Source organism: Pimephales promelas, chromosome 16, assembly GCF_988280905.1.
Source record: "Pimephales promelas chromosome 16, fPimPro1.hap1.1, whole genome shotgun sequence".
NCBI lineage: Eukaryota > Metazoa > Chordata > Actinopteri > Cypriniformes > Leuciscidae > Pimephales > Pimephales promelas.
Genome location: NC_142784.1, coordinates 16,319,046 through 16,342,526, shown reverse-complemented (window position 1 = coordinate 16,342,526; position 23,481 = coordinate 16,319,046). Strand labels below are relative to the sequence as shown.

The 23,481-nt window shown below is 36.1% G+C and overlaps 1 protein-coding gene across 3 annotated transcripts; it reads right to left on the bottom strand.

Moving 5' to 3' along the window:
• Nucleotides 1–997: 997 nt before the first annotated feature.
• On the bottom strand, nt 998–23,035 carry meox2a (mesenchyme homeobox 2a). 3 transcript variants are annotated; one of them, XM_039669177.2, is made up of 7 exons: nt 22,955–23,035; nt 17,760–18,009; nt 14,061–14,161; nt 12,861–12,988; nt 10,979–12,241; nt 5,854–6,026; nt 998–1,980 (listed from the first exon to the last, which is right to left on the bottom strand). In XM_039669177.2, the coding sequence occupies exons 5-7, from the start codon at nt 11,490–11,492 to the stop codon at nt 1,759–1,761; spliced, it is 909 nt and encodes a 302-aa protein (XP_039525111.1). In that variant the 5' UTR covers nt 11,493–12,241; nt 12,861–12,988; nt 14,061–14,161; nt 17,760–18,009; nt 22,955–23,035; the 3' UTR covers nt 998–1,758. The 3 variants fall into 3 exon arrangements, with proteins under 3 accessions (XP_039525111.1, XP_039525114.1, XP_088977221.1); XM_039669180.2 differs by lacking the exon at nt 14,061–14,161; XM_089121095.1 differs by lacking the exon at nt 22,955–23,035 and having other exon boundaries at nt 17,760–18,113.
• Nucleotides 23,036–23,481: the final 446 nt, after the last annotated feature.

The window sequence follows — 23,481 nt, the reverse complement described above, 5'->3', positions numbered from 1 at the left end:
GTCAATTTAACCAATCAGGAGCCTATAGCTGCTTGCTCACGTGGTATCTGGATGCTTCAATAAATTATTTTGTAATATGACTAAATGCATGGTGGGATTATGCACAACAAAGCAAATATTTTAACACTTAAAAATGTATTTCTATATACGAGACATGTTCATTTTGTATTGAATGTTATTCATCCCATATCTAGATTATATGAAATAGTATCCAACGGATTTTGATTCTGACGCGTGTAAATTTCGCTTCAAACTTTTGTTTTTACGCGCGTCAGTTTCACTCACGCGAATTAACACAAAGTGGTCACGTGTCAAACTAGACGCATCAGGCGTGAATTTGACGCGCTATTCGCGTCCGGTGTGAACACAACATTACGGTTCTTGTGCAAAATGCATGCACTTCTGTTTTTTAACCGCTAGAGGGCCAAGTAGCATGTACCTCTAATTTTTTACGTATAAATATATATATATATATATATATATATATATATATATACTGTATATATATACAGTATATATATACAGTATATACTGTATATATATATATATATATATATATATATATATATATATATTTAATATTAAATTTGCAAAGAAATGTTTTGCTTAGACAATATAGTCAATGTAATCATACAGGAAACTCCAGGACAAAAATAAATTCACAAACACATTTGCTAGAAAATGATGGCATACAGTAGGTTGGTGATGGTAGGTAAAAAGGACATGGCAAAAATGACATTATTTTCAAGCCATTCTTACTGATACTACTATCATAAAAATGTTAAATAGTATTTTGTAAGCAAAAGTTTGAAAGACATAAACATGCATACATTAAAAAAAGAGGCCCAATATGGTGTCAGTTTCGTCAACTGGCCCTATTGAGCCCTGGCAGTCAGTTCTGTAATCCAAAGCCAGTTTTCTCAAATTATTCAAACATTGTTTTTTATTAGCTAAACTCCAAGAAAGAATCATTCATGATAAGAAAATCATACCAAGCAACATTGGAAAAGTTTATTGTTGAAGCATTGTCTGCACATGATACAGCTGTCAGATTTTTGGAAGATAGAAATACTTATATTTACATGACATAATATTAACTGAAATGTCCTGCACACTTGATTGAATATTATTTCGATCACATTGAAATTGTACAAAAACATACAGTAGAAATCAATTAAGACACAGAAATTGACAGTGCAAACTTAAACATGCACCTTTTCAATGCAAGATCAGAATGGAATGTTGTTGGGCCAGATCCGACCAGACAGTTTATCAAAACACTGCTTTCTTTCATGTAAAACAGCAGTAGAAGGGCACTTTAAAGGTGCTGTAACTAAGTGATTATTTTATGGAATAGCATGCAGGTCATATCAATACCCTAACCTCTGTAAAGCACTTTGGCTTTGCTGACGGGGAGGATTTTGAAATGGCTTACAGCACCTTTAATGCATTTAACGGCATTTTCAAATGTGAAAACATGTCCGTCAAACTAGCAAGGCACATTTTCTTTCTGAATATTGATGCCAAAATAGTACAAATATTCTGTATCATCCAAATGCAGAACAATATGTCAGTCCTGTGTACATTTTTACATATTGAGCAAGCACTGTCACTACTTTGAGGCGTCACAGGAACTGTCCTGGGAGGCGTCGTGGTGCGATTGCTCCTCATTGGCACGTGTCATCTGCTGTGCAGTCTTTGTGTACTTTCAGTACGTACTTACCATAATCCCTAACTGAACATGACCCCGGATAAGCATCATAAGTGAGCGTGCTCAGAGCTCTGGTCACTGTCGTGGCTGTCCTCATTGTTGATAAGTGAGTCCGGTGTATGTTGGAGTCCGGGAATTCCCGAAAACTCAGAAGGAAGTAACGTTCCTTTTTTGACATTCACAAGCTCTTTTTCTCTCGCTACCGCCCCCTGTTGGCCTCCTTTAACTCGCTTCCACTTCATCCGTCTGTTCTGAAACCACACTTTTACCTAGTTGGAAAGAAATACACATGAGTTATTAGATCCTTCACTCCACATCTACATTAAGCCCATTACATTTAGATCGTTTCAAAACGCTCTTCAACCATATTAGCGTTTTCAAGCTTTTCCAAAAGTTTCTCGTCCACACTAAAACTACGAAAAATGCTTAAATCATCTTACTGCATAGGCCTATACATAAAATGTAATAAAAGCTCACTGAGATGATACAGAGAGAGCATACATAATAAAGTTCTCACTCTTCTTCTGGCACAATCATTTTATTAGCTAAATATCCCAACACTTACTGGTGCATCCAATCACACTCAAAAATCGCTATTCCATGTATGGTCTAAAACACAATCACCCTCATGTTTTGACGCACAACAGCAATAGTGAGTACATCTCTGTCATCTTTTCGGGAATGTAATATGAAGATTGTACAAAACATTTATCGTTAGCAACGGTATACAAGACATGCGATAATAACCATGATATTAATACCATGATATACAGCGCCCATTTTAAATACTTCCGTTTTCACAGTCCAAGCTGCGAAACTGTAAAGAATTTGCAGTGTCTTCAAAAAGCTGTTTTCTCGGAACAAAAATGCCATCTCAGTGTGTGGACGGGTGGCCAAAAATAGAGAAAAATATGCATTCTCAAATGTATCCAGATTAATGTAGACGTAGCCTTAAAAATAAAGGTTCTTTATTGGCATATGGTTCCATGAAGAACCTTTAACATCCAAGGAACCTTTCCATTGGACAAAAGGGTCTTTATAGTGGAAGTCTTCATTGTTTAGATTATTAAAAAGTCTTTCACACTACGAAAAAATTGGTTATTTTAAAGTGTTCCATGTAAGGTTCCTTGTATGGGGAACCCAAAATGGCTCTTTAAAGGTGCATTGCGCAACATTTCATGTTAAAAATACTTTTTTAAAAAATAATTTTTTCTAACCCATACATGCTTAAACAATTGCCTGATGGGATGAATGAGCCTTTCTCTGATCACTGCGATTGCCTCTATAATCCTATACAGTAAAATAAATAAGAAGGATTCGGGCTTGAATTTGAGACTGGTAGTGACGTCATGCGGGTTAGCGCTAGCCTGGCTATGTCTGGCAGGTTTGTGTATTCGCTGCCATTCTCCGTATCAGCGAAGACAACTCAAGCGACAAAACTTTAGTAAACTTTCGACAAAAGTAGAAGATGGATTCAAAGAGACCGGCTTGTAGTTCATTCCAAACCCCAACACAAACTCCATGTAAGACAAAGAAAATAAAACTTTTGTCTAGTGCCAGGCGTCGGAATAAGACGAGAGTCAACATCAGGAAGGCTTTCAACAAATGAAGAGATCTCCGGTCTGTTCTAGGGCTCAAACTGGACCCTATACAAAGTAATAACTTATATTGTTCATGAATCTGTTTCCATAATAATACAATCATACGTGGATACAGTAAGCACAAAACAGTTCGATAGATGGAAACAAAAACCGAAGTTTTCTACTACCCCCGAGAAATTTACTCAAATGCCTTTCCTTTCATATATTTAAAATGACTCGCAGATTTATAACTTGATTACCTCTGAAGACATTCTGACTGTAACAAAAGATTTGTGCGGCTGATGCTCCTTTGGTTATGAACAGCTTGTGCAAGCGTGCATGTGCGTGTGGTTCATGAGTGTACAACCTCTGGTTGCAGTTTCGCTTTTCGCCAAAGGGGGCGTAGTTCTGCAAAAACTCAGAGACTTGCGCAATGCACCTTTAATGGCATCGCTGTTAAAACAACAATAGAATATTTGGAACCTTTATTTTTAAGAGTGTAATTTATCTTCAGCAAATTGGTCTGTATGTTCACCCCGACGGTGCAGATGATCTGTTTACTGTGGTTGTTGGCGGAGCGATTGGGGAGGTAGATCAGGCCATGACTCACCAAACTCTAGTAAGCTAATATCCCTCGGTCGGGTATAAGTGTGCCATGTGATCTACCTTGCTATTCTAATGCATGATCCACAAAGTTTGGAATTATGTTTTTCTGAAGACGCTTGAAAAATACCATGGCTTTCAATGCACATACTTGGTAGCTAAGCCCATCTATTCTGGGGCATCAGACATTTTTGTCTTTTCCTTGCGAGTTAATTCAGAGACAGTATTTAAGTTTCCCAGAATGATGATTTAGCTGTTTCTTAAAGGGTCACTGCAGTGCAAGTAAGGCTTGCTGAGGAACCGGGCCACCTTATGCTAAAATGTATTTCTGGAGTAGCTATGATGTTAGATAGTCACAAGAAATAGACCAAAATTCTTCATACGCATCAGACTTCATGAACCAGGCCAATTTGTATTTCTTATACCCAAATGGCTATCAAACTTGATTAAGTTCAAAGGCACATTTTACTTTCAAATTCATTTTGCGCTCAACATTTTGCGTTCAGCTTAAGTTTCAAGCATCCGCAAGGAATAGTCTTTGGATTTTAAGGTCTGCTAGAACACTATTAAATTGGCCACCCACGTTCATTACGGTCAGCACTGTATGACTGCCACCCTTAAAATATATCTGCAACGTTTGCAATTCTTCTCTCAGCCTGAAAATGTCCCGGTCATTCCACTGGTCACTGGTTAGTGCATGTCATTAGACAATTCTATCATTTCCTAAAAATACCAGCACTTGCATGGCAGCTTTGAAATACATTTAAAGTTAAAGACTGTATCTGTGTAAATGAAATCAGGGTCTGTTTGCATTTGTCAAAAAGCTGTCTTTGCAGTGGCAAGACACCCATATGGTTATCAATGCAAGAAAAAACATTGGCAAAAGCCAACTTTTGTTCAAAAAAAGTTAATTGGAATTTTCACCAATATATTTCTCAAAAAATTTTAAAGTTAAAAAAGTTACTAAATAAACAAAGTTCAAACTGAGTTTGTATGTTAAGCAGTTCAGGCTGAATTAACTGGACGAGTTTAATTCTAAAGCCCTAAAACATAAAGGGAGACCAATACAGTGCTGTCTTGCAAGTGCTGTAATCAACTTAATTACAGATTGTCGTTTTAATTAGCCTGTGCAATATCATTATGATTAGTAACCATTTTACGTGTGCCCCAGTCATAGTCCTTCTCCTGCCACAAACATCCAGAACTCCAGCAGGTTCACACAGGGATCACATTGCAGGAGGCGGATTTGCTTACTTGTCGTGTGGCAAGGTTTTTAATTCTAAGCCTTGGGAATGTATCCCCAGAGAATGTAGCATAATTTAAGGCCACAGATGTCACTTCCTTGTAGGATCCATGGCAAACTGCAAAATCTTATGAAACCAAAAGGTCTAGAAACATTCGTAGTCTTCTAAAAAACTGCGATGTACTGGACATATTATGATTTAAAGCACTTGCATGGCTCATTGAGCAGTTAAAAATGTTATGAATGGTGTTTTGAATTAGGCCAGAATGACCTGCCAATGATGTCATTTCGAAAACAGCAAGCATTATGTCATCTCTTTGTGTCTGTAGGAGTCAATAAACTTCAACAGTTTAATAAGATTACATAGTTGTTTGGTTAAAACATCAAATAGTTACAACAACCAATATATCTTTGGCTCCAAATAAAGCGTCATGTGCTATTTATTTCACATATGGCTGTAGGAAGCGCCTTCCCACGCAGAGACCAATTTGTAAGACAGAGAATCAAGGCGGAAGTGCCTTAGCGGACAGAACTTCCTTCGCCTCTCCCGTTACTTGACTAAAGCCAAAAAGAGAGCTTGGAGAAACATCTGGAATACAATAGTCCCACTCCATGGCTGGATAGAAAAGCACTGAACCCAGAAAAAAAATAAAACGACAGTAGCTTCTGACAGTATGATTGATGAACAGGGACCAGGTCGCACTCGGTCACCTCACCTGCCTTTCCGTGAGATCCAGGTTTACGGCGATTTCGTACCGCCTCAGTCTGGTCAAATAGTTGTGATGGGCGAATTCTGCCTCCAGTTCTCGAATTTGCTCTTTGGTGAACGCTGTCCGCTCCTTCCTTGGCTTGCTGCTCACATCCGACTTGTAATTCCCATCTTGGGACTCTTAAAAGAAAAAACAAGAATGGAAGAAATGGTCACAAACTTTTTGAAAAGCGGTTCCACAACAAAATGGGCTTTGAGACACATTCGGTTCATTTCAACGCAATCGTTCCAATTAAATACAATCACTGCGGGGTTGAAATCCCAGAAATGTCATAAAGAAAAGCAGAGGAATACTGCCAGTCATATTTTACGATGCTGCAATTGTGCATGCCAGCTGTTTGTAAAAGTCAGCTCCAGCCGTGAGTTTTCATAAACCGCTGTACAGATTCTCACAATGAGTTAGCGCTCACCAGAACACTTTCCAAAGACTTCATTTGACTTACTGTTAATGGAATCTGCTATCCTTGTAGTTTTAATATGGAACCAAACAGCACTGGAGGATGTGTAAAAATATATTTCCTTAGTTTATTTACCTCAAAATTTTACGAGCGTCTTCCACTCATGGCTCAAGAGTTGCCAGCTCACAACAATTTTCAGTGGAGTGTTTCTGATTCCCTCCCTCGCTCTTGCGCTGTCAATTACGCTGAATTGCTTTCCCTAGTTTCAGATGTTTTTTGGAGTGACAGAACATGAACGCATAAAAGCTCATAGCCTATACAATTACATGTGGTTATTGCCAGTGCTAGTCTATTCTTGAATGGGAAACGCAAAAGGTCATTGGGGAAATGTCAGATTAGCCTAGCTATCCATCCTGCCGAAGACACATGCGCTTCTGTTGTTTTGATACGAGGAAGGACATTTTATGATGTGCGCCTTTATCATGACTTCATGTTGCTGTGACTCACTTGCAAAGCCTTTTGGTTCATTTATCTATGGGTGTGGAGTGAGCGCTAATCCAACTAGCAATCCAAAACCCAGCTGTAAATAGAGTCTAATTTAATGAGACCCCATCCGCAAGTGCTCTGCCTTTTTAGCACAAGTCAACATGATATTTCAAATACATAATTGTTCATGTTTTTAAGGGAAAGTTCACCCATAAATGAAATTTTACTCACTTTCAGAGTGAAGGTCTGTTCACACCCAGAACGATAACTATAAAGATAACTGTATTAGCGTCCACACCATGATATCATTCTGTTATATGTTTAGTATTTATAATAAATTGTGTTTTTTTTATTAATTTTGTGCTATTATGCTCAGCTGAGTGACCAACACAGGTTTACTGTGTGTGTGTGTGTTAAGGTGGCTTTCTGCTGCTTGCAAACGGACTCTTTTGAGGAGACTGTGGATTTCCATTCATTTGTTGTCCTGATTCCACGCGATATGCGCGACTACACCGCAGACTCACTCTCGATTGTATCCAAGGTAATTCATGAACACTATCATCCCTTACATGTGGTTTATTGAAGATAGTCAGCTACGCATGCGCAGGTTACTTTACTTCTTGAACAAGTGCGCACCTGAGTCCGTGTTGCTTTCACATCACACGAACCACGGCACAGGGACTGTAGTCTCGGGTTCGGTAACGTTACCCCAGCGCAAACCCGGGTCCGCATGACAGACTTCACATTATTGATTTTTCATGCGAACCGTACCCCGTTACGAACTAAACTGCCAGTGTGAAAATGTGCCAGTGTTCGGTCTGTCACTTTAAATGCCAACACATTCTCACCCCAAGGCGTCATTTTTGACCATGCTTCAATATTTGACGCTTTAGGCGCCCTTTAGCGTCAGTTAGATGACGCCGTAGGATCGCTAAAGGAAAAGCGTCAGTTAGATGACGCGGTTGGGATGATCAGATTTGTAATTTTTAACGGTTATCAAACATATATTCCCTCAACTGCCATTAGTCAGATTGTCCCCGCCCCCAAACTCATGCTATTGGTCGAGCCACTGTTAATGTGTCAGGCTGGTCGGATTCTCAAACAAACAGTGTTTTTAAAACACTTCAAGCGTATCTTAGATGCACTGAGATATATGGCAAAGTAGCCTATTATTTTAGTTTTGAAGGTCTCACTGGTGGATGTTCGGATGAAGTGTGGAAACGCCGCTGTCAGCTACATTCATGATGGCTATAAACACATGCCAAACGTGTTATTTAACAGTATAATTTGCAGGTTGAGATTTTCAGAAGCTGACAAGGATTGTTCGTGTAATGATGATATGTAGTTTAGCATTGAAGTTGCAGTCTATGGTGTATCATGCATTCTAATGAACAGACTTTTTAACAAATAATCATCAGGTGATTTCTAAAGACAGTGCATCAAAATGCAACTGATTACAGCTCAAATTTCACTAAAGAGTCAGCTGAATGTGGGTCTGATTAAAACGAGCAAAAAGGCACATTTATTGCGGGACAAAAGTAACTATTGTGGAGTGAGAAAAAGCAACACGGGCAGTGTTTTGTGAGCAGAGCTGGTCTAAGTTAAGGCAACTTTTCCCGGCTTCGCAACACGGCGGTTACACCACAGCAATTAGGCCTGCGCTTTAACTTTTATCTCTTCTTTAAAAAAAGAAAAGTGCTGGGGTGGGTGGGGTGGGGGCTAGTTAGACAGCCCAAGCTTTCAAAGATGATTTAAAATATACAGCTACAATGAAAATTTAGACATCTACTTTAATATTTTACTTACATAGTGAGCTTTATTGGTGAAAAAAAAAAAAAAAACAAGAAACCAAAATGAATATCATGAAAACCCACATGACAAAATACACGGCGGCTGTCACCTATCCAAACCAGACATGTGCTGTTTTATTAGAACATCCACACATGCTTTGAATAAATCAAACAACATATCTTAAAATAAATTGAAAAATATGTTGACATTTTGACTGTTAAATCAGCCATTGTTGCATTGATTGGTGCTTATTATAAAAGCATGCTATAATAAAATGTTTGTGTTGTGCCACAATTGCTCTGAAAACGAATAAAGTATATTAAAACATTTAAATAATTTAAATACCTTTTAAAATCTGTAATGCTTAAAATAGATCAACATTGTTCAAATGCCCCAAACATATCCGTGAGAATTACATTTTTTATAATTCAATACATTTTACAATATTACACACCACAACATGCTAATCATTTTGTTTATTGTAAATCCCACTTGGAGGCAGAAAATTGAGAATAAATTTTGATATGGGAGTGGAATAATATTCAAAATTATTCAAATAATATTCAAAATTAAATAATATTAATACAAATAATATAATAGTAAATGTTTAGTAAATACATAATGATTATATTTAACAGTGCAAATAACTTCTAATCATGTCTGCCTGTTTTTGTGACAAAAAGTTGTAAGATGGGTTACACTTTATTTGAAGGTTTCCTTGCTACAGTGTAATTCTACATTCAAGTAATCAGGGTTAGTTGCATGTAATTATGCAAAATGTTATGTTATTACTACAGTGAGTACATACCACATAAGCAACAAGAACACTGTAAAATGAAGTGCTACCATAAATTGTTAAAGAACTAGTGCGGAGTCCTCCAATTCTGTTAAGGCCTTTTCAGCAGTGGAACAAGTGTATTGATGTTATGTTAATTTCGGGTTGGCACAAATGAGAACAAATCCACATCTGCAGGGCTGTACCTCTGTTGTGTGGACCTGAACTTTGTTTTAAAGGGCAGAAAGTAGTTAAAATTCCCTTTGAAGTAACAAGATCGTAAAAGTACATTTTATGATCCATTTTATGCAGTGTTAAATTGATTTTTTTTTTAACACGAGTGGCAACTATTCCCGACAAAACAAACTGAAGATGCCCATCAGATTAAACAGCAACTTTTGCAGTGAACCGAAAACTTTACTTCATATCTCCCTGCCCGTTTTACCCTTCGGCAATACCAAAAATAAAGTAACACTATATTCCCGTTCTGATTCCAATGTACAAACAAATTATCTTCAAAGAGAAAGCACTCCTGTCATCTAACGTGTGGCTTTTCGTGTCGAATGCCAACACAGGCGTCCCTGTTCTCCATCTCAGACCATGGCATTAGTTACTTTACCACATGCCTTATTTGTGCTTGCCAAAAAAGTGAGGAGATGAAACAGATGAGACTAAACGTGAATCATGCGTGCAGTTAAATGCCCACACATGAGCTACAATCTGCCCTCTGCTAGCCCAAATAATTGCTTCTGTGCGTGTAAGCCAACACCTACAGTACAAAACTCTCACGGGCAAACACACGGCTCCACGTTTCCAAAAACACATGCACTCGGTCTGATTGTGAAGGCTGTTAAAATGCAACATAACTTGGCAAAAAAACAGTTACAATAAAACAAACTTAGATTTTTTTAACAGTGGGAATAAAATAACAAAAGTATAATTGATAAGAGAAATTTTTTTTCAGGAAAACATTACAAAGAATTTATTTACACGATATAATAATATGCATAGGAGAAAATTAGTCTTTCAATCATATACGTATACTGTGTATGTATATATATATACTGTATATATATATATATATATATAATTTAAATAATTCATAGATATTATATATAAACATACATAATATATTTAAAAAATATGTAAAACAATGTATATATAATACTTTCAAAATTAGAAATATATTTAATTTAGTATTTAACAAATAGTGATATTATTTACAGATAGCAAATAAATGCTACATTTTATGTTATATATATATATATAAATGATTTATAAAATTAGAAATATATTTATAAAAATATTTTGCATTTTGCAAAGAATATTAAATACTGAAATCAAATAAATAATTATACTGTGTGTATATATATATATATATATATATATATATAGCTGATTATTATTTAGCTTTGTATCGCAGAAATAAATGATATTTTAAAGTAAACTGAAATAGAAAACCATTATCGATAATATTTCACAATATTACTGTTTTCCTGTGTTTTTGATCAAACAAATGAAGGCTATATGCTATATATATAAAACAAAAAATGACTTGATCATATCGGACACTTCAGCTTTTTACTTAAGATTGGTTTAAAATAAACGAGCCTTTTTCTTACCAGAGCTGTCACTTCTTCGTTTGCTATTCCTTTTCTCTGCCTCGGCTGGCGACATCGTATGACGTCCGAAATCCCCTCCGGGAACACAAGAGGCCCCCGTGGGCACCCCTCCGCCGAGGCTCGGGGTGCTTGCGCAGAGGCTGGGGCCCCCGGGACCCATGTCTGAAGAGCCTGAATCAGGGGCCGAGATGCCCAGCCCTAGACGGGCGCTGGCTGGCGAGGCGCTGGCCGTCTGCGGTATGTGCCATCCGGTCTGCTGCGGTTGGGGTAGATGATGATGGTGATGATGATGATGATGCTGGGACATGGGTGGCCCTCGCTGGTGCCCGTGCTCCCCAAACAGTCCCCCATCCTCACCTGGGTAACTGCTCACGATGCAGGAAGAAGGAGAGGAGGTGGAGAGGTCAGGGTACGCGGAGAGGTGCTCGGAGCGCCCGTGAAGGGCGAAGGCGGGGTGCAGGGCCTGTGGAGGTGCGTGAGGGCTGCGCAAACAGCCGAACAGCGTGTGATCCATCGCATGCACCAAACCGAAAACCCAAGCCACAACAGCAAAACTTCCAGATTAATTAAAAGCAGCAGAAACACAAAACGCTCCTTTGCTTCTCACTTTAAGCAATCTCTCCCTGGAAAAAAAAGTGGAAAGGGAAAAAAGTGCGTCAGTACACATGAGTGTGTGTGTGATAATCCCATGCACGTCGCGAGCGAGAGTTGCCAGGCAGCAGCAGCTGACGATTATGATGATGAGAGATGAATCTCAGCTGACAGTCTAGCGCAGACTGCGGCCCAGCTGAGAGGGAAAGGTGCTTCCTAACAGTGGCCGGGATTTTGGGCAATGGGCTGGGACTGAAGGAGGGGTGGGAGATGTTATAAATAGGGACATGTAACATGAGAGGGAGGCTGGGTCACAAAACCCCGCCACAACTGTCCACTGAATCGAGCCAGGCCAAGCCTTACAGCTCCATACATCCAAAACATGTCAGAAATAGATTTTCATTTCGGCCCTTTTAAATCTTTTTCGTGATTTGCTGTTTTAATCGGGACCTTTTCTTTGGTCCCTAAAGGCAGATTTGTTGAGAAGGTCGGAGAAGCTGAGAGGGGTTAAACGTGTTAATGGGTTGTTGATCTTCTGCACGTTCTCCTGTGTTGTGAGGATGATTTAGAGGACAGGGGATCAGTGTCTGAAGCCCCGAAGCTGTAGATCTTCTTCTATTGGTGGGATGACTGTCTGCAAACAAACTATTGAGTAGTCCATCGACAAACCACCTACAACATAAATAACGCTTCATCAAAAATACAGTAACAATAATAGTGTGAAATATTATTACAAATGAAAATCTAAAATCTTTTCAAATGTAATTTATTCCTGTGATGGTAAAGCTGTATTTTCAGCATCATTACTCCAGTCTTCAGTGTCACATGATCTTCCAGAAATCATTCCAATATGATGATTTGATGCTCAATTATCAACAGTTGAGGAAATCATGTTACATTTCATTTATAAATGTCTTATTATCAGTAAAATGCACACTTTTTTGAAGTTAAATAAAAAGTATTAATATCTATTTTTTTTAAGTAGTGTGTATAAATATATATATATATATAAATCTATTGTAACAATATATAATATACACTACAATTTTTTTAAAAGAAATTAATACTTTTATTCAGCAAGGATGTGTTAAACTGAAAGTAAAGATTTAAATTGTTATAGAACTTTTATATTTTGAATAAATGCTGTTCTTTTATTAACTTTTTATCACCAATGAATTCTAAAAAGAGAATTACAGGTTTCAACTGTTTCCAACTAAATATTAAGGTGATAAATATAAATATATATATATAAATAGTTAGGACCGTATGGTTTGTTTATGTTTTGTTTTACCTTGGTTGTTTTGGGAGTTTGTGTGCGTGCAGGAATGCCCTCTGATTGGTTCCTGCTGGCTGATTGATGCCATGTCCTGATTGGTGCACAGAACTTTAAAATACATGTCATCACAACATCTTTGTGTCCTAAACAGAAAGAGTTGGATTGTTTAGTGCAGAGTTTTAAGAGAGTTTTTATTAGTGTATTCATATTATATGTTTGTAGTGTTTAATAAGATAGTTTGTACGTGTTAAAAGTGTATTGGAGACTGTGAGTACTGACTGCTTGAGTAGGAAATGTTTTGTGTTTGTTGTATTTTAACTGTTTTCTGACACTGATTTTGGCCATCTCAATTTGTTCACTTGGCTTTGTAAATATATCGCATATTGCTTTTTGGTTAGGCAGTCAGGTTGGTGTATTTTCTTTTTGATTAGTTTAAGGAAATACGGTTAAAACTAAGAATGTTTTGTTATAAAGTATAAACAATAATCTCATTATTGATTTGCTATTTCGCTGTCTACGAAAGGCATGTTGAAACCTTTTGTAACACACACACACACGCATATATCCAACAATATATCCTATGTAATTTCAACTACTTCCCAGCCCACTAGAATGAATAAAAGATTCTTTATGGAATATACATTAGTTGTCATTTACAGTCATGGTAGTGTATCACTGTTTTAATCAGAGTAACAGAGCTCATCGCGGCATACACTACTCGAGCAGAACTATTCAAGACGTCCCAAAGGTTTCACCCGTACAGACTGATGCGGTGTAACGGCACACAGAGCAGGGCCTTTCTCTGCTCATGGGTAAAAAACGGAGAGGAAATCAGATGCCTTTTGGGGGAAATAGCTTTAGCAGATGGGGAAAAGAGTGTGGAGTCAGGGCCTTATTTAGAGAGAGCGGAGAAGACGAGAGACGGTCATTCTCATCTCTCTAAGCACCATGTCACACAGTCTCGGGTGAGTACTGCAAATTCTCTGTTTATCCCGCTTATTAGTCAAATTATCAGGAGAGATTTTGAGACGTGCGGATGCTGTTTACACAAGGTTTGTTTTCATACAGTATGTGGTTTCTCTCTTTGGATATCTGGCATGATTTACCGAGACCTGATCAGATCTCACATGAAGCATCTAGAAAAGCAGTGATATGCGAGGGGTTCACTTATCAGGTGACTACAAGAAAAGAGGGAGCGTGAGCACGATACATTACCAACAGTGCAACATGTTAAATCCAGAGACATGCCACGCAAACGTTGAGAGAGAGAATAGTTCCTCAGCAGGATCTAGAGGAGAGATTTTGCTTTGTTAAACCTATAAAAAAGAAATCACACGTATTAGAGCGGACAATAGATTCAAATAAATAATTATTATTGAAAAATGTTCATGCAAAACAGTTTAAAAGACTTTTTAAATTCTTGGTTTGTTCAACTCAACTCAAAACTTTTGACCTAAATTAGAATTTCAAAAAATAAATTGTATCTTATATTATGTTGTATAACTACAAATGCAATGCTCAATAGTTTTCAAATCACAGAACTTTAACTAAATTGGCAATAAATAAATAATTAAATTGACCTGCATAATTTTGATACCTTCAAAAGGTTTAAATTTAAATGAATGAATAAAGTGTATCTTCTTCACCTATTTAATCACTAGTTCATGCAACACTGGCCCTATATATATATATATATATATATATATATATATATATATAGATATAGATACAGATATATATAGATATAGGGCCATTCAGTGTTGCACGAACTAGTGATTAAATATATATAATATTAGATGAAAAATGGTCATTCAGTTTGTAAGCGTGAATGATATGAAATAAATTTCAGCCCTGAAATACAAAAGTTTGTCCTTTCAACAAAAAGATCCACTGCGGCAATACGTATCTGAATACATTTCCTGTAGTATGTTTCATGCAGATATTTTTCAGTATTTTCATCATTTACCCTGCACTGTAGAATCCGTATAAATTTTTGTTAGGTTTTAAACTCGATTGGCTTTTCATAAAGACTATTATTATTATTGCATGCAAGTTATTTCTGTTGTAAAATGTATTAACCTAAAATATATATTAGGTGTGACTGCACTATTTCTGATGTGTCAAAGTCTGGGTCTGCTTGAACTATGGACTTTACAGACTACAGAAATTCCTCACGTACACAAATATCTCCTTTTGCACCCATGACTTCTGTACATAAATTGTCATACTTTGAAACAAATCTCGAACTCTTAACAAAATCCTTGAGCTGTTGCATGCCTCAAACATACTCTGCTTTTATGTGCAAATGGGTTAAAAACAGCTGGCTCCCGTAAGAGTGTTACTTTTGCTGTCGATATAACATGCTAAACTACTGACTCGCGTCAGCTGCAGTGCAAACAACAGCATAATAACATTTATATTTAACAAACATTTGTCAATTGCAAATTCCACTAAATAAGCTCGATAACAGTTTTCTCTTTTGGTCTATAAAAATCGACTTAAAACTTATTTAAAGTAAATAATTAAATGAATATACACATATATTTATAAATGTAATGCTCAATTATTTTCTGGGCCTCTTCAAAAAGTCCTTGAGTTCAACAAAAGCTCAGAAGGGAAAATAATATGGTACACACTACCTCTAGTGGAATTTAAATAATATTATAATTATAATAATATTAATATTTTAGAATTTAAAAGTTGCGATACTCTTTTCTTCCCTATTGTGATGTATATCTGAGCGAAATGGCTTCGCGAACAAGAACAAATGTAGGGCGGGACTTGATTTTGTCCATCGGGAACTGATTGGACGGTTGTGGTTTGCTATTGGTCGATCTCATGTGAGTGACAGGTTGTCCCGAAACACATCATCAGAGAAGAGATGTCATAGCAGGAGAAGTTATTTTAATGAAAGATTATCAGGGCACATAAACGATTTCTGTAAAATTATTACTTTTTTAAAAGAACTGTCCATTTTACTTATTTATAAATTAAAAATGAATTCATATGAGCTTAATAAATAGCAGCAGAAGTGTGTCAGATTATTCAGATTTACAAAAGCCAGCACAGATTCTGCAGCGTTATGAATGTGTCCTGAGAGACGATCTGGGACGTGTGCTTTACACACCTCTGTCCTGACTGCTGCAAATACACTCCAAGCTATTCTTTGTGTTGGTGGTACAATTCGTGTCTAATAAATCATAAAAGTATTTGACTGTAAAGACCCGACTCTTTCTGCTGTTTGTCACATGGTCCAATTAGTTTAGTCTCGCCCACCGGCTCCTCCAGCCACAAACGCTTTCAAATACTGTAAAAGCCAAATGCATCACTAAAAGCCTTTTGTACCCCCCAGTCCAGCATACTGTTTTAATATAATCCTTTCATTTCAAAAAGTGAAGTCAACATTTTATGATTTAATGGCTTCCTTCTCGCTGTCGGTGCCTGTGACGAAGGCCAAATCCCAGAGTGCTGGAGACTCCCTGTCCTTAATAGTGGGCTTGGGAGATTTCTTCCTATAGCAGACTAATGGATTCTCAATGTGAGGGTAGAGCTTCATCAGGAAAAACCCACGTGTTGCTGCATGGGCTCTGAAGTATGATGGGATTGATCAGTAGCTTTTGTCCTTGGTTCCTCATCAACCAGTATTAATTGGTCAGGGGTGATGGAGACTGTGATTAATGAGTAAATGGACTTGCTGACCTCTACTGGTGTGTGTGTTACCTGAACTACCAGGTTACGCTGAGTCCAAAAATGATTTTATTTTAACCTGGAAACAACGTTTTGAGATTCTGACACGTAACAAGGAACAATATGATGGAAAATGAAATATTTAAAATTCAACACTATTTCTGCATGGGTCACAAAGCACATATGATGCTGTCAATAAAATGGCAAACGAAATATTTTATGTCTTTCTTTATTCAAACTGTTATGTGGATTTGTGTGAAAAAGCACATTTTTGAAATGATGCAAAATTACTTTTATTAGTGGCTTCAGACTTTAGACCCCAATGTAGACGCAAAATATTAATAACTCGACATAAAACCACACTTATTTGTTTTATTTTTTAAAAATAATTTAATTATAATTAAGGCATGACAATCATAAACCCACATTTAAATTCTTTTATAAATTATTATTTAATTGAATATATTGAATTCATATAAAATATTGAATTGAATTATATTTCATTATGATTAAATTAATAAAAAAAAACAGTGTTTCACACTCAAATTATTTGCAGGTGCATAGGATACAATTTAAACGTGTGTGTGTGTGTGTATATATATATATATATATTGCGTGCAAGTGCGCAAGATTTATATATTTTCTTATTTATAGTTAAATTATAAATAAAAAAGTTTAAATAAATAAATTTGGGTATATGAAATGTAATAAATATTACATTTAAATATTCATAAAAATAAATTGTCAGTAGACCAAAATAATCCCATCTCTGTTGAATAATTTGATGCATCTTTTTTGATTTAATTACCATAAAAAAAATCAGAAACGTTTGTGTACTAGAACTGTTTTGTAAATTTCTTCTGTTGTTAGCAACTGATTTATTTTTAAGCACCATAAAATAAGTAAAATATCAAAAAAATAAAATACTATGATATATATTGACAACATAATTATGTTTGTCCACAGAGGCGGATACGGTACCACTAAACGCCTCTTTGGTATGGCAAACATAATTTCCATTAAACAGACGTGCATCACCCGTCAGGAGAGAGCCAAGCTAAAATAGCAAGTTTACCGCTCTACGCTGTCAGTCAGATTGTGATCCAGCCCAGCAGAACTCTCTGACCCTTGAATATTTTGTCCTCACTGGGGTCACACACACACACACACACACACACACACGAGATCTCAAGGGAGGCATTACTGTGTTACTTTGGCTGTTCTTACCTAAGAGTGGGAAGTGCATGAGCTCTTGAGCATTTCCCCATTTTGCTGCAGGACAATCCCATCATCCTCTAATCAAGCCTGTGGTTTAACAGCCAGCTCCATCTCCATCCCATCTCCATCCTTGCGCAAGGGTCGTGACGCAGGCTCGGAACAATAGAAGGATATTAAAACACTTCAGCATCCACTTGAAAGTCCCGATCGCTCCTGCCAGATCACTCAGTGCTGGGCTTGTGTCGCCTCAGACCGCGCTCTGCAAAGAAATGTCAAAGTGTGTTGGCATTAACATTAAAGGAAAAATGAAAATACCTTCCGATGTCAAAGATCTGTAAATATGAATATATTATTCCCCATAAAGGCTGCTTTATATTTTTATATACAGAATAAAGGCCCAAAACATAATGTTAGATGTTTTAACATGGAAAGACATTTTCAACTGAATTGGAATAATACTGTAGCATTTCTCATAATAAATATTTCAAAGCAAAAAATAAAATTAGAAGGCTAAATTAAACATTTTGTACATGTTTTTTTTTCAGCAAGGATGCATTAAATTGATCAAGCGTGACATTAAAGACATTTCAAATAAGTGTTGACAATATTGACGTAATTGTTTCTATCAAATCATCATATTTGAGTGATTTTTGAAGGATCATGTGACACTGAAGACTGGAGTAATGATGAAAAAGGTTAATGTAAAAAATAAAACATTATGTTTATGGTAAAATACCAGCTGTGGTTGCCAGAACTTTACCGTGAAATACAGCAAGGTTATTGGTTTTACAGACTTAACATAAAATTTACAGTAAAAACCCATATTTCATTATCTGGTATTATGTTAATTTACAGATTTTGAAGTATTAATATCTGTTTTATGCCATTGTAATATACTGAATAATAGACTGAAAACCAACATTCACAGCAGTAATTTAAGTCACATGATCGATCAAAGCTCAACAGAAGCTGCTCTTTCACAAGAAACTCAATACTATTAGCCTATATAGAAGCTGCAAAGTTTCATTCGCACAAACACCATCACGGTAACACACATGAAATTTGAAAAAAATGCAATAGACACTAATTTAACAACATTAAATGTAACATAAAACTCATAACTGATTAGAAAAAAACTAAGAAAACTGAAAGTTTTTTCAACAAAAACATCAAATGTGAAGTGTCACGCAGGGTTTTCACGGTTTTACCATGACTGTAACCGTTTTACGTTTTTTCACTGTAAATTATACAATGAGTTGTTCTTTTTCACTTCCAAAAACTGTAAATCTAACGGTATTTTACAGTAAAATTACATTAAATGTACCATTAGATCTATCACATTTATTTACCATATATAGTAAGGAAACTTTCTGTTTAACAGTTTTGCACTGTAGCATTTTTACAGCCTTTTACTGTTAAAATCACAATGATTTTTTAAATTGTAATAATACTGCATATTTATTCAAATAAATGCAGCCTAGGAGAGCATAAAACATTTCTTTAAAAAAACATATAAAAATTACAGACCTCAATTTTTTTTATCTATGGTGTATATATATATATATATACACACACACACATGCTTGTATATATTTAAGAAATATTTTCATGTATATACTGTATATAGATTTATATATAATTTATATTAAATATAATTTTTTTTTTCTTAAATATACATGCATGTGTGTGAATTTATATATATACAAAATAATTACACACAGTGCACCCACATAAACACAAACTTTTATTTTGAATGCGATTAATCGCGATTAATCGTTTGACAGCCCTAATATATATTAACGTATATTAGCATATACGTAAATTAGCATAAGACGCGTTCATCCATGATCTCTGTGAGGTATGAGAAACATCAGTAAATCCCATTGATTAATCATTCAGATTAAGCACACCATAAATATATACAGAATGACATAATCTCAATGTGTTCAAAATGCCAATTACAAGTAGCTATAGTAAAAAAAAAAACATGACTGAGGATGTGTCTATGAAATCCAGAGGTTTCAGCACCCTTTGCTTCATATTAGTCTCAGTACGATCACAGCATCGCTTTACTGAGCGTATGAGGGTTACATAAGCTGGGCGGGTGAGTGGAGCGTAAGGTTTAAATGGAAGAGACAGATCCAGGTCCAGCCCCTATCCAGACCCTCTCCAGAGATTCATTAAGGACAGAGAGCAAGGGGAAGAAACTTCCTGTCTGACCCAACATCTGCCTTGCTGGACGGGGGGGACAAAGAGAAAGTCTTTATGAAACCGTCTTTTTATAGGTCATTTCCCTGCATATCGCAGATGTGGGTGACCGTAGCATACAGAGAATTCAGTGGAACTTCACTTCACGGAGACATCGCTCATTGTCAGCTTGTCTGGCCGAGTCTGAACACAATTCATGATTTAAGGAACAATAGGGAGTTTTGTCAGACAGACGGGGGCGTAGAATAACTTCTCACCGGAAAGCGAAGCGTAGTACGATCTCGAAGGGATGTGAGTGCGCTTCATTAGAATTGCATTATGAAACAATGAAACAAGATTCTCCACTTGCTGTGGAATTTAGACATTTGCCAAGCATGTGTTAGTCCACTTTCCACAGCAGAACAAAGAAAAATCCAAACTCCAGATTCCGAGACATTTTCACAGGAAAGAAAGTCAACCGCACGTGGATGTAGCGGAAATGCTAGGGGATCACAAAGCGTGTGTAAAAACGCTCACCCAAAAGCGAGAAGAAGCTATAAAGAGACGCCTGGCAAGCATGGGGTGTAAATTTGAGCCCTCGAGGACAGGTCGGCGTAATTTGTTGAGACACAGCCATGATAACATCTAAAATGAATGGGGGGGGGGGTGTCAAAAGTGACAGTAAATAATGTTAAAAAAGGATTTCAATTTCGAATAAATGCTTATAAATAAATGAGAAATAATTTCTATTCATCAAAGAATCCAGAAAATAAAATCATGGTTTCCAGGAAAAAAAAAAAAAAAAATTTTTGAAGTACAACCAACTTGGATGTTTAAGTAATTTCAACTTAAATTACATGAAATTGACTAAATCTTTTATAACTTTTTTTTACAAGTTAAGTTTTTTAAATAACTAATTGATCATATAATTTTGACAGTGTAAATTTATAATATTAAAAATGTTACTTGAGCTCCAAATCAGCATATTTGAATGATTTCTGAAGGACACTGTAAATCACATTTCAAATGCACTGTAAAAAAAAAAAACCATTGTAACCTTCATAAAAATAAAAATGAAATAACCCGGTTGCCTTAAAATGTTAAGTTCATTGAACTGGAAAAATTGAGTTAATACAATGAAGGAGATTGATCAGAAACTCAAAATATGATGTTATCTGAACTACATAAATTATTTAAGTTGATTTGACAAAAGAAAAAAAATGTTGTGATTACAAATCATGAAAATATTTTTTTACAGTGTAGAAAACAGGTCTTTTATATTGCAATAATATTTCACAATACACTGTAAAAAAAAATAATGTTGGTTTAACTTAAAAAATGAAGTAACCTGGTTGCCTTAAAAATTTAAGCTCATTGAAATGGAAAAATTTAGTTATTCATATTATGTTATCTGAACAACATATATTATTTAAGTTGATTTGACAAAAGAAAAAAATGTGGTGGTTACAAATCATGAACATATTTTTTTTACAGTGTAGTACTGTTTTTACCGTATTCTGATCAAATTTATTGTATTTTGGATATAAAAAGTCAAAAAAAGAGTGACAAATGATCATTACTGGGAAAAAAAAACCAAACAAACAAAAAACACGTCTTTTCTCCTTTCCTTTTCTTTCTCACAGAATGCCAGTCTTGAATTTGGTGGATTCTCCCATCTCAATCTGGCGTTCTGTTCCGGAGAGAGCAACAAACTGTGCTGACAGTGTCACAAATCACGCGGATGAATTATTTACAGCTCTCTCACACTTTCACATCAGTCATCGAGTGCACAAAGGCAAATCCTGTTGCTGTGTAATCAAGACTTCATTATCCTTCCACCTTCATAAATAAACAGTTTAAAAAGACGGGCGGAAGCAGATAATGAACGCGTCTCTGAGTGTGCGCGCATATCGAAGTCCGCCAAGACACAAACTCTTGCCACAGTTGTGGCGTATTGTGTAAATAAAGTTGATCAAACGCCCCACAATGTGCTATTTTTCTCTCTAAATGAAGTGTATCGCATTTATCAAGCCCTTTGATTTGACAAAATAAAATGTGCTTATCGCAGATTGAGCGAAAGTTTAGCATTTATCATGCTAAACCAGATGCAAACCTGTATCTCCCAAATGAGCATCACACTGTAAAAAATGATACGATCAGTAAGTCTTGACAACATTTAAAGGAGAACTCCGGTCAATTTTAACATTGAGCTCATTTTTTGTACATTTGGAGTGCTGTCAGTACAGACAAAAACGTCAAAAATCAGTGTTGCCTACACCGTGTTATCCTCTTTTTAAAATTCGCACCCTGTTGACTTCAATGGGGCATGTTCTAAACCTGCTTTTATCCTCTTAACATCCTTGATTTGTCATTACGAGTGCACAGCCATGTGAGTCGTATTATTAAGATTGACCACGGTCAATCTGACTGCGGTAGATGTGAAAGATATTAATAAAAAATATGCAAATTCAGCCAGCGCACATACCTCTATTTGCTTCCTGTTTTCGGTCGAATAAGGCAAGCAATTTAAGTTTCAAGTCAGTTTAATGTAATTTAAGTTGAAATGACTTAAATATCCAAGTTGATTGTACTTCAAATTTAAGGCAGCAACTTTTACTTTTGCAGTGCATGGGCTGAAGAATGTCCATTATCACTAGGTCATGGCTTCAACATTTTGAACAACTGTTCAAAAACCAGAAAAAAAGACTCGCAACACTGACAATAATGACTACTGACCGGGTCATTTAAAACAGACCTCCAAAAATCAAACACACAATTCCCTCTACAACAAACTTGGGCCGGAGAAAACATGGTCCTTTCCAACTCAGATAATATCCTTAAGAACAAAAACCCAAATGATTGGCTTTGACGTTGCGGAGAGGGAGCGTAAGCTTCTGAGGTTGAGGCAGGGAAAGCGGGCGGGCATGTGTTTTACAATCCGTACTGTATGTTTCTCTCACAGAGTTTGGATTTATTTTAGTTTCTCAATAGCAGGACATAAATCACTCCTGTCTTACCCTCTCTTGCTGTATTTGTGCTCCGCTTCTCGCTGTCTTTCTTTTCTTTTACACTGTCCTATCCTCTTTTTGTCCCAGTATGTCCACTGCAATGAAAAAAAAATCCTGTTTAAATTACAATAGAAACATGGTAATAAAAAATGAATTAATGCATCTAAATCTGTTTGGACCTTAATTTACTTCTTAAAATTAACTGCCATAAAAACGTGGTACAATTAAAGGACACATAAAATCTTCATGGCTTTATATGGAACCATAATAATAAACTAATAATGTCACAAATATCTTAAAATACAATAATATATATCAAAGTAAGAAGAAACTTATATTTGAATAAATTTTTTTTAAATCATATGCTAACATGTATTGTTCGCTTATATATTCAACAGTTTATTATATTTACATTTTCTGTCTCGTTGAATTGATTTTTTTTTAATGTATTATACATTTTTATCAGTATAGGCCTATGTCTGCTGCAAATAAATAATTCCCGTTAAAATGACTAAAAATAGGGTGACTAAAACAGG